Source organism: Brachyistius frenatus, unplaced genomic scaffold (genome assembly GCF_029030835.1).
Source record: "Brachyistius frenatus isolate BFR_SWC_R1_liver_20210118 unplaced genomic scaffold, ASM2903083v1 Contig_5, whole genome shotgun sequence".
Classification (NCBI taxonomy): Eukaryota; Metazoa; Chordata; class Actinopteri; family Embiotocidae; genus Brachyistius; species Brachyistius frenatus.
This window is the reverse complement of record NW_027210604.1, coordinates 7,052,598-7,067,767: the sequence shown is the minus strand read 5'-3', so window position 1 is coordinate 7,067,767 and position 15,170 is coordinate 7,052,598. Positions and strand designations below refer to the sequence as shown.

The window sequence follows — 15,170 nt, the reverse complement described above, 5'->3', positions numbered from 1 at the left end:
TCTGATTTGGAGAGAGGTTGTCAAATTTATCGACTTGATGAAGACAGCAGAGAGAGGAAAGACTTTATCCAATATCTTTTCACAAATGAGCACTCCATTTTTTTTTTTTTTTGTGGTCCGCTGCAGTTCAGGGTGTCATTTCAGTTGGCATTCGCCTTTTGTGCAAATCTTTACAGGAGAAACACAATCGAAACCCCAGTTTCCCCAGTACTAATCCTTTTCCTAACTTGAACAATGAATTTTACATGAAGTTCATTTCTCTGCGTCTCTGTCAGGCCGCGTGTCATTAATATTCTCGTACTGACATGCAGCTCTTTCCTTCCTCTGTGTATTAAGTTGGTCTCTGATCTGCCTCCTATGCCTGTCTTTTCTCTGTCAGTTGCGTGAGAGCTGTAGTTCAGTCACAGCTCCCCATCTAAGCATGTAAATATCCCCTCCTGGTGATAGACTCCAGCCCCACACCACTGCCTCTTTCTCTCTCTCACTAAATAGAGTGAGACTGAAAGGCGGGGGATTGGGAATGCGGGAGACTGTATGGCCTCCCAAAACAAAGTGAGATGTATTTGTATGCAGCTCAACAGTGAAGACTACAATTTCAATAGGGTACAAATGAGCTGGTCCCTGATGTATTACTGTGCAATGCCTGTGTGTGTGTGTGTGTGTGTGTGTGTGTGTATAAGGAGCAGCCCTGCCCGAGCATGGCTGTGTCTTATGAAGTCAGCCCCCCCTAAGGACTGTACATGTTCTCACTGTGATTGATGAAATGCCTCAAAACTAGAGAAAAGGATAGAGGCGATCCAACACAGGGGTGATTAACTAGCCTTGTATCTGCGCAAACAGATGATCCTAGAAGAACCTTCGCATCTCTCTGAAGTGGGATTAAGAGTTTCAAATGCTGTCAGCAAACACCATGGATATTTTGTCCACATCAAACAGTCCCGTCGGCTGCACTGGTTCTGTGGCCAACGGGGCCCAGATAATGCCACATCATAATGTCTGGAGTCTAATAGTCCAAATTCAATTTATGTAAAAGCTCTACATGGGTCCAAGCTACCTTTACCTTCTCGCTGCCCTTGACAAGCAGACTAAAGATGATGAGATGTTTCAGGCCGTGTAGCAGCTCGGCTTTCAGAACAATAAAGCAACTGTTTTAGTGAACTGGTTTGAGTTGAGTTGTGCACAAGAGACTTTGGATTAAAAGATTTATACTACAAAGTACTTCATACCAACGCTCATTCGAGCAAGCTGCAATAGGCCACATGTATAAACACAAACAAACAGCCTGAGCCAGAGACACACTCTCATGCCCTCAGTCCTCACTCTGTGACAGGATTAGTTGGAACTTTCCCACCGTAGCTACAGATGTCAGGAATACAGTGTATGCTCTTATTGTAGTGCCTTTGTTTTTGTATGGCTAGTCAATTAGGACATGTAAAGTTATATCGAAGGATAACATCACATCAGGAATCAAGTGGACTCGTGCAGTGTGATTTAGGATCCCTCAGCATGCTGTCAATCACAAAAGCTCTTACTTAATGAAGAGCGAATTAATTGCATCTAAGTAAAACTCCTCTATGCCACTTTCAGCCAATTTAAAGCAAAACTGCAGCTTCAAACTAGATGGTTTTTATTTTCTTAGCTGTGGCCAGTCATCAATTACACACCAAGGTAATTGATGCAATCTGGGAAAAGTGCTTTAAATAGCAAGAGAACACAGTCATACAGGCTGAAAACAAGGTGACAGTTTTGCCAAATTAGCAACCACTTTACTCTGAGGTAATGCATTATGCACAGGAAAACTGTGAGTGCACACAACTTCTGAAAGTACTGTATGTCAAAGTAGAATCAGGAAGTCTGTCTTCATACTGCGGTGGATGTTTATGACATATAAATATGACCGAGTTGCAGTTTTACTGTTCAACTTTGTTCCTATCAAATCTGACTAACCTGGGGATGTGTTCACAACCTGCCTGTGAGCCAATTGAAAGGGATCTGAGCACTTGTGCTTGTTGCCCCATTTGACCTATTTTTTAGAGATTTTGCTGCATTCCTCTGCAACTCAGGATTTACTTTGTTATTTACAATATGATCTGGTCACAGCTACCAGAATGAAATGCAAATATGGTACACAACAAATAGCTTTACTTTAAATATTTTATTTTCCGAGAATCTATTTGCATCAATATAGAGTTTTGTGAGGACAAGTAACAATACATTTTCATGCAAGATGAATATGAATTAACTTGAAATAGGATACAAATTTGAATACATTGATGTCCTACAAATCAGGCCTGCTCTTCTATATTTCCTGTCAGACGCTGCTTTATTCCGAGTCCTTTGATTGATTTTATTTCCAAAGCAACATAATTGGAAACCAATACATCCCATCAAGCTCTGACAAAGTGACTACATGGAGAAACTTTTCCTCGGGAGAATTGGAGCGCTGTAGCTGCATTGTTCCAGCAGTGAACCATTAATTGCTAGTACCTCACACTCTTTTGTGCATCCCCCACCACCCCCGACTCCACACTTCCCACCAGCTCCTCCCTCTCCCGCTCCCGCTCCCTCTCCTTCAGCACACTCACCTCCCAGCTCCTCTGTGGAGATGCTGGTGAGCTGGAAGGATTCGTTGCCCTCCGTCAGGGAGCTGCTCAGGTAGTTGTCTGGATAGAGCAGGCCCGCCCGCACATGGTGGAATGGCATCTTCTCCCTGCAGAGCAAACACACACACACACACACACACACACACACACACACACACACACACACACACACACACACACACACACACACACACACACACACACACACACACACACACACATAAATAAACCTCTGTCTCTGTGTGTGTGTGTGTGTGTGTGTGTGTGTGTGTGTGTGTGTGTGTGTGTGTGTGTGTGTGTGCGTGTGCGTGTGTGTGCGTGTGCGTGAGAGACTGAGACAATCAGAGAGATGTGTGGCTCATATGTATTCAAACCCTGGCAACCCGCACGGTCATGAGCCCATTTTAGAAACGTAAGCTCCTGTGGAGGGAACATTGTTCCTTCCACACTGCTAATGTTCATTTCTGGGAGAAACCACTGTCTCTTCTTTTCAGAATCACAGAGACAAATTATGTAATCACATTATAATTCAATGGAGCCACAAAAAATATTCCACTATTATTGTTCTGATAAATACCATCAGAGTACAATCAGCATCTCAGTGATCATTCTCTCGCTGTCGTTCTCCTGCCTGGTTTTTGTTCAGTCTCCTGGGTCCACAGACGAGAAGCACAACACTCATGTCAAATAGGTCTATCGTTTCTTCTCCCCGACCCTGTCACATCCTCTGACTTCCTTTCCCTCCAGACAATTCCCACTGCCACCCAACGCCTCACCAAGAGACCTCAGGCCTTGACAAGGCATCAATCAGCTGTCATGTGATCAGAACAACCCTCTAGTCCCTGCTTTGATTTATGGGAGTTGTCCCTCTGAGGGCTTTGCTCGTGTAATGTTTTGACACTTTGGCAATATGTTTCATGTAATATTCCTGTCAATAGTACACGCTGAACTTAGCTGAGGTGAGGAAGAGGAAGAAAGATAGGGAGAGAGGGTGGAAGAGATTGAGATCCCGAGAGTATTTGCATGAGAGGGTCACAGCCAGACAGGAGAGGACAGGACAGGTGGGTCGGTTCGGGTCGGGCCAAGTTGGGTCGGGTCGGGTCGAGCCCTCTCCCTCCCATCCCATCCTTTGTGGATCATGGAATCAGAGCAGGGGGAGTTAAAGGACACAGAAAGTCTAAAGACTAAAGCAGTGTAAAAGGTTAGGAGCAGTGGGATTGTCTGCTCTGGTGACCTGTAGTGTGTGAAAATGGGTATGTGTGCACCAGACAAGAGATAGACAGAAACCAGCGTGTGAGCAGAAAGGTATTTATGCGCACATAGTTTGAGGAAATTTGTTCTTCAGTCCATCTGCTCCTGGGTCTACTCTTGTCCCACCTGCACATTAAAAGGTGCACTGGTCACCACGGCAACATGCACCTGTTCTGCAGACATGAGTGTCTGACAACAAGAAGCGCACGCGGACACACACACACACACACACACACACACACACACACACACACACACACACACACACACACACACACACACACACACACACACACACACACACACACACACACACACACACACACACACACACACACACACACACACACACCTCACTGTTGGATCATTTTCCAGTTACCATCTGTACTTATCTGCATGTTCTTATTCTGTATTCAATCAAATCTATCACTTCACCTCAAAGTGATACTCCACAACCTTTGAAAGAAGAAATACATTTTTGCACCAGAGTTTTGCTGTGACTTCTTCTGGTGTGCCAAGTTTAGGCCAAATGCTGCCTTGTAACAGATACTGGGTGAGTTTATGACTGTGCTGCGTTTACCATTTTTATTACTACACTAACACTGGCTGCTGTTTGAGAATTACAGTTGGCTTGTTTGAGATGAGTAGTGTTAAGTTACAACAAACTAGAACTACATGCAGTGTATGATCTTTATTCTGAGTGTATTCAGCCTCTGACTGATAAATGTAATTATTAACAACATTCAGTCTGTTAACAGCAAAAAAAAAAATCAGACAAATGCAATCTAAATCCTTCCAGCTCAACAAAAATGAAAAGTTTCTATCGAACATCATATTGTTGAGTCAACATGTAATCTAATCAGCTGTTAGATCAGGTGATAGCCAGGTTTTTTCCCATCATGCTGTGAGGCTGTGCAGTCAGTGGAGAGCAACTGCAGCACCTGGCTCCAAAAACTGGAACTGCCTTGATCTCGTGAGGTTATGATGGCTATGTTAAATGATGTCAGAGTAAGTCGGGCTCCAAATCAGACAGATCATCTAATGGCCGTGCTTTGTACATAAATCGCTGATCATCAAGTGCGCAGGCCTGGCTCATCTCAAAAGAGCCCAGTGTTTTGAAGTAAAAGAACAGTGTAGGATTTAGCGGTATCTTGTATTGAGGTTGCAGCCTGTAAGCACTTGATTACCCCTCGTCTCACCCTCCCCTCACAACAGTCCCCAGTAAAACAAGAGAGAAGGGCCCGGTCTACAACGTAGAAGCAGGTTGTGAAGCAAACGGTGAACTTAACTTAAAAGGGGTAGCTAAAATTACAAAGTTGCAAAGAAACCGAGTCGAAAAGCAGAATAAAACTACAGCTTTAGTACAGATCGACAAAAACAGAATCTGGCACACTACTGCACTAGTAGCAGACTGGGAGTAATTATACCGAGTGGGCAGACTGGCAGTGTGGCTGCAGGTGAGCAGATTGATGATCTGGGAACAGGTGATGCAGTTGTGGCAGATGGGAGTAAGAAAGAGAGGCAGGGCAGAAAGGGCCGGCGACAAGGAGAAGGAAAACTAGAGGTAAACGGAGTAAAAGAAAATTAGGTGAGCCAGTAGCCAACAAAGGTAGCGTTAAGACAAACTAAGACGACTCTTGGTGGGTATTATGGCTGCAAGTCTTAGATTGGAAATGCAACAAGTGTTAAGACTTGTTGCATTTCCGATCCATTGATCTGTCCAAAAGTAACTGGCCAATAGGGGCAAAGCACTGTAGTACCTGCCAACAAGAGATCTCCGTGTCAGAACTGAAAATGAAAGATGAAGCAGCAAAACAGGAACAAGTGAGTATGGAAGAGACGTGCTGATTAATTCTTTTTTTTTTTTAAACGGAGAATATCTTAATCAAATGCAGCACTCCTGGAATTTGTCTGACAGATCAGTCTTTGAGTTAATTATTTTGCTTTTCAATTTATTCATCACTGCTTGCTTCTTGGGAGATTTTGTTGAATTATCATGACACAAATGAAATCCCATTCATGCGAACAACTGATTGCAGCACTATGAATGCCCTCCAGTCTAAAAACATGCACCAGTATCCACATATTTGAACTTTATTTTAATTTTTGAACTCTCCACCCTCTACTCTGACAACTTTCCAAAGTGACTGTTCATAACAAGCACTTCAGATTTGTGGTCCATTAGAAATCATGTGCGCAACCAAACACTTAATATTGGTATACATGTACAGATCCCGCAAATATACGTTCATATTATCTAGTTATGGGTATGAATCATGCTTTAGTGATCGGTGGTGAATATATTTGGCGTATGGAAAAAAAATGACTTAAAAAATAATAATAAAAAAATATGAAGAGCAGTCAGTGTAATTTTTTGAAGATTTAATGACTGACTATTAGCTACAGCAGACTAAATTTCTTCAACTCCTTAAATTAAACATGATGCAGAATTATTTAATCAACAGACAAATTAATAAGACATATGATATGAAATTAATATGAGAATGTATTTCAACAGTCCATCTGCTCTCACAATTGTTCCCCTGACAGAAACACCCACTCACTCATGGCAGAAACCAGCAGACATGCGTACACAAAAATCAGCCACACGCTGACTCTGTCTCTTTTTTTCCTGTATCAAACCCTATTATCCTGCCATATATTTTTGGACTGTTTTTTGGTTTTTTTTTTCTCTCTGCTCGTGAAATCACCGACTCTTGTCACAGAGATGGACATGAGAGCTGACAAGGACATGGCTTTAGCAGAAAACTTCCATCTGATAAGCTTCATTGCTTGTCTGAGAGCAGGAAGAGGAAGAAAGACGGACGGGCAGATCGACAGAAAAGTGTGTGGTGTTTGTAGGTGTGCGTGGGTGTGTGGGTGGGGTGGGTTAAAGGGGATGAAAGGAGCGAATGAAACAGGGCTGGCTGGCGGTGTTTGAAGTGTGGGGTCACCCGCACCCCAGGGAGCCCAGTTACAAGTCTGCAGCGTGGTGATCACAACGAATTTAAGCTCAGAGAAGAGAGGCTGAGATGAAGGGGAAGGAGCAACTGAGAGTGAGCCGGGAGCTCCGAACGGGGAGAAAGAGGAATCATGTTTTCTCCTCACCTTCATCACCTCGTCCCCACAGAGGGAAATGCATTAGCAGAATGGCAGGAAAGAGCTGAGGGGTGACAACGGTGTTTTTCCCAGCAGTATACATGCACAATGCAGTCATCAAAATCAGGCCTTCTCCGTCAGATCAAGGGAAATTGGCTGTTATTTCTAAAGCAGCCACCAATTAACCACTGAAACATGCAAAACTATGCGATTCAGGTTCATTCAATGCCTCTCTGATGTCAGATCTGTTAGCGGGAGACTTGGATACCAGATAAATCAACACATTATTCTATTTTTACTTCAAGCCACTTAAACGTCAGTTAGCCCTTAATGTCTTCCCCTGCCACATGCCAAAAATAATGAGACCACAGATGATCAGTTGAAGCACCGGTGTTGAATAAAGGTAAACTGACAACTGTGATGTGTCATCTGTTATTATCACAAAGACAAACAAACTGAACAGGGGACACATTTGATAGATCAAAGAAGGACATGCATTACATCAACAGGCAAGCAACAATGAAATCACTTCTTGTTAAATTCACAGATTTTAAACCAATAATAAAAAAAAAGATGAATGGAGTTTAAATCATTTTCTTGGACAATGTCACCTTGTCAGTGTCCTGCTGAAGTCACCTTGGGCAACGATAGGCAGTCACCACACAGCTGTGATCTTGGATGTCTTTCTCTGAACCATCAAGGCTGCATCCTAAAACAGTAGCCTTAACACAGGCGCTGGATGACCATCCTGTAGCCTCCAGCCGCTTCTCCCCGTGTTCAACTTGGGTCGCTCTCTCTCTGACCCTATCAAGCGCAGCACCAATTGAGCAGATCTGGTGCTCCTCCACCAGCCCAGGCAGAGGACACGTGGACGTGTGCACCCTTGATCTTCTGTCAGGTGGATTGAAAGACGCGCAATAGGTGTTAAAATTGTCCCACCCGACGAGGGAGGTGAAAACAACAACAACAAAAAAGTTGGACACCCATGATGGTCTGCTACGCTGTGCGCATCTGCAGCAGAGGGAGCGCAGCTGGACTCACACCGCCTGACGCTCCAAGATGCTGCTGCATGTCAGACTTACTGCACTGAAGATGGGGAGTCAGAATTTAGTCGCCCCCCCTTCTCCCATTTAAAAAAAAAAAAAAAAAAAAGAAGCTCGCACCCACTCCATACTCACCATCCGTTACCATCCACAGGCGGGTCCCCTACTGGGTATCAGATGATGAATGTGTGCAAGGCAGGTGACAGATTTGGCCATCATGCTTTATGACTGTGGAGTTTTAGAGCATCTGGCATTAAGAGTGAATACAGTTGGGCTTTAGACTGCAGCCAGTCCCCATTTATCAGAACCAAATGTGTGAGCTGCAGCCTGAGTGAACATGAGAACGGTTGATAAAGCCACAAAGCATGATGTATAGTGTGTGATGGAGTGCGTTACACCCCGCTGCGTGTCGACACAATTATACTGTAATTATACTTATAGCGCGCGTGTGTGATGGACCTATAATCACACCGATCAAACCCACGCAGCGCGCATTGACGCGCGCGACGCACACAAGCAGCGGGAGAGAGCTTTTCAGAAACTGTTGAAATAGTCGAACACCAAATGCAAAACAGACCCACACGATATCGATACGCTTGTCAGTTGGTCAGGCATTCAAATTGCACAGCTCACAGACCGACAACACGTACTGTGGTCTGTAGACACACGCGCACGCCCCGCGCATTTCCACAGATCACAACAGGTGCAGCTGCCTGCGCGGCTCTGCGGCCATCAGGGGGACCGACTCATGGGCGCGCGGTCACTGTAATCACCTTTATCACACCAACCCCACAGGTGACACACTAATTGACCGTCGGGGTAAAGCCTACCTGCCCGTGAAACGACTGGTCCTCCGGTGTGAGAGTCGCTCCGCCCGGTTAGAACACCGATGGCAGAGAGACAGAGGGTGTTTTGATTTGCCAAGATGTGTTTAGTCTGTTTGCATCCGTCCTGTGCTCTTGAGGAGTCCGTCCGACAGCCAGAGATGGACTCATTCAGTCCCGAGTGTTGGACCTGCCTCGGGAATTTACCAGTGTCATGTGCTACCCACTTTTTAGATAGTTATTTAAAAAAAAAAAAAAAAAAAAAAAAAAAAAAAAATCAACTGGTTAGATGACAAAGAGCAGGAGGACGATGATGCTGCTGGTGGTGGTAAATATAGTCCGTTTTAGCTGAATCCCAGACCCACGTGAATGGCCTCCAATCCGTTTTCTACATCTCAGTTCTCATCGCCATATCTTGAGAATTTGGGGTGTTGTTGGGATGAAGCAGTTGGTAGGTAGAGTGTCAAATCTTCGTCCTATCAGCTCGCCCAGACGGACGCCACCCAGCCGCCCACGGGTCTGGGTCTAAGAACCGATGCTGCTGCTGCTGCTGCTGCTGCTGTTGCCAGTCGCCTCTTATAAAATAAGAAATTAAAAAAAAATAATAAAAAAAAACACGATTTAAATCTGTCGAGTCAACACGGCGGAGGAGAGAGGATGATGTCCAGAAAAAGCTTTGAGCGCAGATCGGTCAAGCAGCAGGGGGACAAGAAGGGATCTCCCGACGCTCCCGGTGCATTTATCTCGGCTACTCCCGGTGACAGACTTAACCCATTTATCAGTCCTGGCCGGGGAAGGGAGGGGCCACGGCAACAAAACTGTGTATAGGTGAGCGGGAAAATATGCGACGCCGTGGCACTCAATGGGAGCTCCTCTCAGGTGTGTGTGTGTGTGTGTGTGTGTGTGTGTGTGTGTGTGTGTGTGTGTGTGTGTGTGTGTGTGTGTGTGTGTGTGTGTATGAGAGAAAGAGAGAGAGCGAGCGAGGGGGGGAGTCAGAGAGGCTCTGAGGTCCGAGCAATTAAGGTTTCAATGGATCAGTGAGGCTGCAACATCTCCCCTGGGGAAGTGTGTGTGTGTGTGTGTGTGTGTGTGTGTGTGTGTGTGTGTGTGCGTGCGTGCGTGCGTGCGTGCGTGTGTGTGTGTGTGTTTTCATTTAGCCATCCTTCACCGCTATAAGAGTCATTGATGACCAATTATGGTGCTTAGGAAATGACATCAGCCGCAGTCCTTAAATGATGCAGTGTGTATACCCCCCTCCCCCCCCATCTTTCCTCCCACCACTCATCCTAAACCTTCATCTTTCTCTTCATCTTCTTCATGGGCGTCAAGATTCAAACCACCTTCCTCCAACCAAACTTCCTTTAGCCTATTGCCACTGTCATCACACGTCCTCTCCCCTCCTGATCAAGCTCCTTCGCCTCTGATTAGAATACCCCACCACTTTCCCCGTTTACACCCCCTATACTAATTGGGCTATAATAGTCTATGTGAAGCCTCTACTTTTCACCACCAGTGGGACCGCAGCAGCTCAATTGCAGTCTTAGCCTTAAGGTTGGAAACTGTGTCTCCCGCGCTGCTGCGCCAGTGTAATTAAAAGTGGTTACAGCACCGCATTTAACCACCCAATCTACTTTCCACGCGCTGATTGCAAAGAGTTAATTTATTAATGTGTGCTCCTCGGGGGTAAAACACTGTTGATGGGCCACCGTAGACTGCTGTTTCTCACTGGGAGTAGAGGTATCAGTGAAAAGTAAAGACAACACAATGAGTCATGGATGTTGCTCTAACGACACTGTGGGAATATCTAATGAGGCACAGGCTTTCTCGAGATTCATCTGAAAATGAGACCAATCTCAAACAGTCGTTAATTTTAATTCTCGCAGAAATCAAGCCGGAGAGGTGTAAATTCTCTAAAAACAGACTCGTCTGTGAATCGGATTTTGTTGGCGCTGTCCGCGGTGCTGAAGGGCTTCCTGTGCTTCCTTTTTTTTTAATTTTTTTTTTTTAACAGAGGCAGGACAAATGAAGGTGAAGTGACGTGCCTCATGTCAGCGTTTAGAAACAATCTCGCCTGCATACTGCGATTGATGCATGTCCAAATTAGATTTGAGCTCCTTCAAAGGCAAGAAGATTGTCTCGAAAGAGCCTCACAGGCTATTTTCTTCAGATACATAACCACTAATGCTGTAATGAATTTATTAATATGGATTGATGAACATAAACGTTATCACAATCCAACTACAAAATAGCAATTTGTGGCCACTTTCTAAACTTTTCTGACCTGGAAGAACTGTGTTGAAACGCATGTTAAGTGTAAAAAAAAAAAAAAAAAGTCACCTTATTTCCTTAATGTTTACGCTTAAATTAGAGTTAACAAGTTGCTTCTGATGTCTCATATGAGTCCAGGAGCAAGACTGCTTAATTTTGCAATAGAATGGATTTTGTATAATTTCTTAAATGCATAATTGTTTATGCATTTGCATTTAAATGCTATTCTACCATGTGGCAGTTGTTTGTTTGTATTTATTGATGTAGCATTATTTTAATTCTGGTCCTGAGCCTGAGTTAAATAGATTTGTACCTCGTACTGCAATTGTCGTGAGAAGCTGAATAATTGTTTAATCAGTTATTTTTTTTAAACAGAAATGGCAGAAATTCTCCTGCCCTAGCTTTTCACATATGGAGATATATTTCTTAATCGTACATTATAGTAAGTTTAATTTGAGGATTTTGCTATATTGGTGCAGCCTGGTATCAAGCCAAAGCATTTAATACACGAGTCAGTCCACCAGAGGACACAGAGTCAGGTCATTTTTCCTTAAATCTAACCAAGTGGTTTTGGTTGGCTAAAACTAAGGCAACTTACTTTTCATGCCAAGAGAAGAAAAAACACGACACTGATACAGTATCCTGCAGTGGACTGATGGGTTATCACATGTTTCAGCTTGTGGTTCTTTAGACATAAGATGTTTAATTACATTAGTTTGTGCTCTGCAGTGTGAGGAATACTCCTCGCTGTTTTCTTATGTGCAGACTTGAGTGTTCAGGTGAATAATCGAAAAGCTAATCATGCAACGCAAATAATTGTTAAATGCAACAAGGAAATAAATGGTGGGGAAAAACACTACACCCTCTGTGCCTCTTGAAGATTATAATTCTGAATTCTACTGGAGTGATGAGCTGCAATGAAAGATTTTCTCTGTTTTGATGAAACATCCACCATAAATCTCTCGGGTATAAAGTTGGGTTGAGATCTGGTGACAGTGAAGGTGACAGTGACTCTCATCAAACCATTCAGTGACTCCCGTACCATTATTTTCTATGATTTTTCACATCACTGGGTTTAAAGGGTAGACTTTGACTTCTTCAACCTCTGCTGCATCAATACTTTACAGCAGCAATTATAAAAATAAATAAATAAAAAAGCCGAATTGTGGAATGCGACAATTAAAAAAAACATGAAATTCAATCTATTACCGGATCTTTTCCAGTTTCTTGATCTCTAATGGTCAAATCCATCTGCCGTCCTAAATGTCCACTTGGCCAAGCCTTATTTTTCTCACAGGACACAGCTGTGCAGTGAGGAGCTGGATAGGATAATCTAAATCTAATCGTGAGCTGAGCACAATTTTTTTCAGGTGTTGGACAAAACCAATTTTCTGCAATTTTTTGGAGTGGGGAGTGGGGTGGTGATGGGGGGGAGGGGGAGGGGGTACAGGATGGTTTGGTGACACACTGTTCATTATGCTGCTGCAAACATTTGCAATTCATTCACAAGAAAAAGAAAACACTGTCATGGAATAACAAAATGTCACAGGCCCCTTTTTGTGCTTCCATTCAATCCGAGTCTCTCCACTAAAAGAACTTGACATATTATCAGCATCCTGATTCACGGCGCTGCAGTTCCCCCCTGACTGACTAATACACTTCACCCCGAGTATTACACGGATTGTATATTCACAATTGGATCCCGAGTGACCTAAGAGAATTGACAATTGGCAAAACCGATAAAAAGAGAGGAGTCATGGGAGGAAGCCTAAATCATCAAATAGAGCCAAAAGGGACGCAATAACATGGAACTCTGACCTCATAACAAATCAATACACGGAGTTATGTCTGCAATCAAAAGTGGCTAACCTTTTTTTTTTTTTTTTTTGGTGATGTTTGCTCTGTCAAACCATTTATTGCTCACTAATAGAGACAAGCTTTTATCCCGTCGTCTGAGCTATAATCACTGCATAAATGAGACTATGACTAAGAAATAGCCTGGAGAGACAGACTTAACACTCTATGCTTTTTAAATTAGATTGTTGACAGTGGAGAGTGCCAAGCAATTATACAGAATGGCATGCAATTAAAAAGGTCTACAAGGGCTGCATTTGAACCTAAGGCCGGCCACCAGGATGCCGCCACCACCACACTCGAATCAAGGCAAATTTATTCAATAAATAAGTAACCAGACAGGATGGAATGCTCCACATTAAAAAAGCTAACAAAATTGTGCAGCAGCAGATCAGAAAGCGAAACAGGCCAGACTGACTTTTTAGACTGAAAGAGTCTCTTCTGAGGTCATATACAGCAGTCTTCTGAACAAGAAGCATTAGCAGTTCATGTTCAGATATGGCAATTTAATTTCTATACAAGAGTGAAAGGTGGTGATAATGTGCTGTTTTAATGGCCTCTCTTTGAGTGGTGTATTTGAAAAATGAAAGGATTATCTTGATGGGCACCAAAGTTTGTGATTTCGATTGAGTCTTGTGGTGATAAAAGTAAAAATCTGAAATAATGGGAAATGAACTGTAACTTCCCGTCTCTATAGAGTGCAGTGCAATGCTGTAGACAACACTGTTCTCTACTCTAACTACATCTGTGGTGCTTCAAATATGTTTTAAATTCAATCTACTTTGTGGAGTTTGCAATTGGCTGAGGAGCGGTGCCTTGATCTTGTTTCCTGCCCCCGCCCCCGTGACGTTGAAACTTGAGGAAGCAGATTGCGGCTTCAGATCACAACCCTGCTCTATAATTCACAATCTCTCCAAATCCAACCTCATTTTCATTAGCATATAAATATTGCCATCATCCATTCCACTCCACATCCCTGCCACGCTTATTTCGAGTCCTGCAGCTATGATGACCTTCCATGGGGTGGGGGGGAATAGGATCCTGTCAGCCAGAGTTTTGCACTGTAGGCATTATCGAATATTAAATTTAAAGTCCCTGGGCAGGTTAATTGACATTCACCTATGTACCCAGGATTGGGAACAGGAGGAGATACTAAAACAATTACTGATATAGTGCCTGTGTGTGCTTACCGCTTGTGTCTGCGTACATGAGTAAGTAAATAATTCGTGAATAAACAAAAGACAACATGGGACAGCGCAAGTGAGCAAAAGACAGTGATTAGGAGAAATCTGTGGTAAACAGGTAGATGAACCAGACAATAATATATAACACCACATAAGAGCCCAAATGGTCAGTCAGCCAAAAAACAAGCTTGGTGTATTAAAAAAAAAAAAAAAAAAAAAAACTCTGCCTCAAACACAGATGAATATGTGTTCTGCGAAATATATAATGCCTTCAAGAGCTACGGGAAAAAACTTTAAGTTAACCCCCAGAAGGTTACGTCTGCAACACCGCATGAATAATCCAACACTGACAGGATTTAACTTAAGGCCTTTAGAGGAATGCATGTGCGCAGACACACACGTGGGAGAAGGCGAGGGAGATGGAGAGCGGCCAGCTGCTTGCAGATGTGACACTGAAACAAGACAAGACAGCAAATATTATGAGACATTTGGCTCCACACTATAAAGATAGTTATTAAGAAAGTTGAGGAAAATTTGTGCAGAATAGAAAATTAAAAGATAGGTTTGTCTTGTCCGGGGAATTTATTGTCGGCCGAGGTCAGGGGCAATGCCCTTGGTTGAGTACATCTGTGTAAAGGCACTACATATTCCAAAATATACACATTAATGTACTGCTATGTTTCCTATATAGCCATGAAGTGTGAGAAGCATTATATTTTTTTGCATATATATATTATTAATTGCTCAAATCAGCAAAAACAGTTAGCAACATTTTTTTTTTTTTTAAATGTGTCAGATATGATATCTGAAAGAAAGTATGATCACAGTATGTTACCAGGGAGTATTATATTACTGGATCCAACTGTGATGAAGCTCCTTTATCAGGCTGAGCAATTTTAAAAGAAATCCATCTGTTCAGCCTTTAATCCATCAGTCACTGTGTCCCCACAACATATTATATACAAACAGAATAGTTCATTCTACGCTGTGTACTAAATTTAGATATTTTGCCAGAACCACTGCTACATCATCTACAATTTCTTC

The 15,170-nt window shown here is 43.2% G+C and overlaps 1 protein-coding gene across 2 annotated transcripts in view; it reads right to left on the bottom strand.

Annotated features, from left to right (window-relative positions):
• The window catches only part of caln2 (calneuron 2), a 28,814-nt gene extending 19,089 nt beyond the window's left edge, over positions 1–9,725 (bottom strand). The window contains exons 1-2 of one of the 2 annotated variants that reach the window (XM_069719851.1): positions 8,827–9,725; positions 2,586–2,710 (exon numbers count right to left, since the gene is read on the bottom strand). In XM_069719851.1, the coding sequence (XP_069575952.1) occupies positions 2,586–2,703 (118 nt within the window). In that variant the 5' untranslated portion in view covers positions 2,704–2,710; positions 8,827–9,725. Of the gene's footprint in view, positions 1–2,585; positions 2,711–7,564; positions 7,918–8,826 lie in introns of those variants that run through there. The other variant, XM_069719862.1, reaches the window with a different exon arrangement.
• Between the last annotated feature and the right edge of the window lie 5,445 nt (positions 9,726–15,170).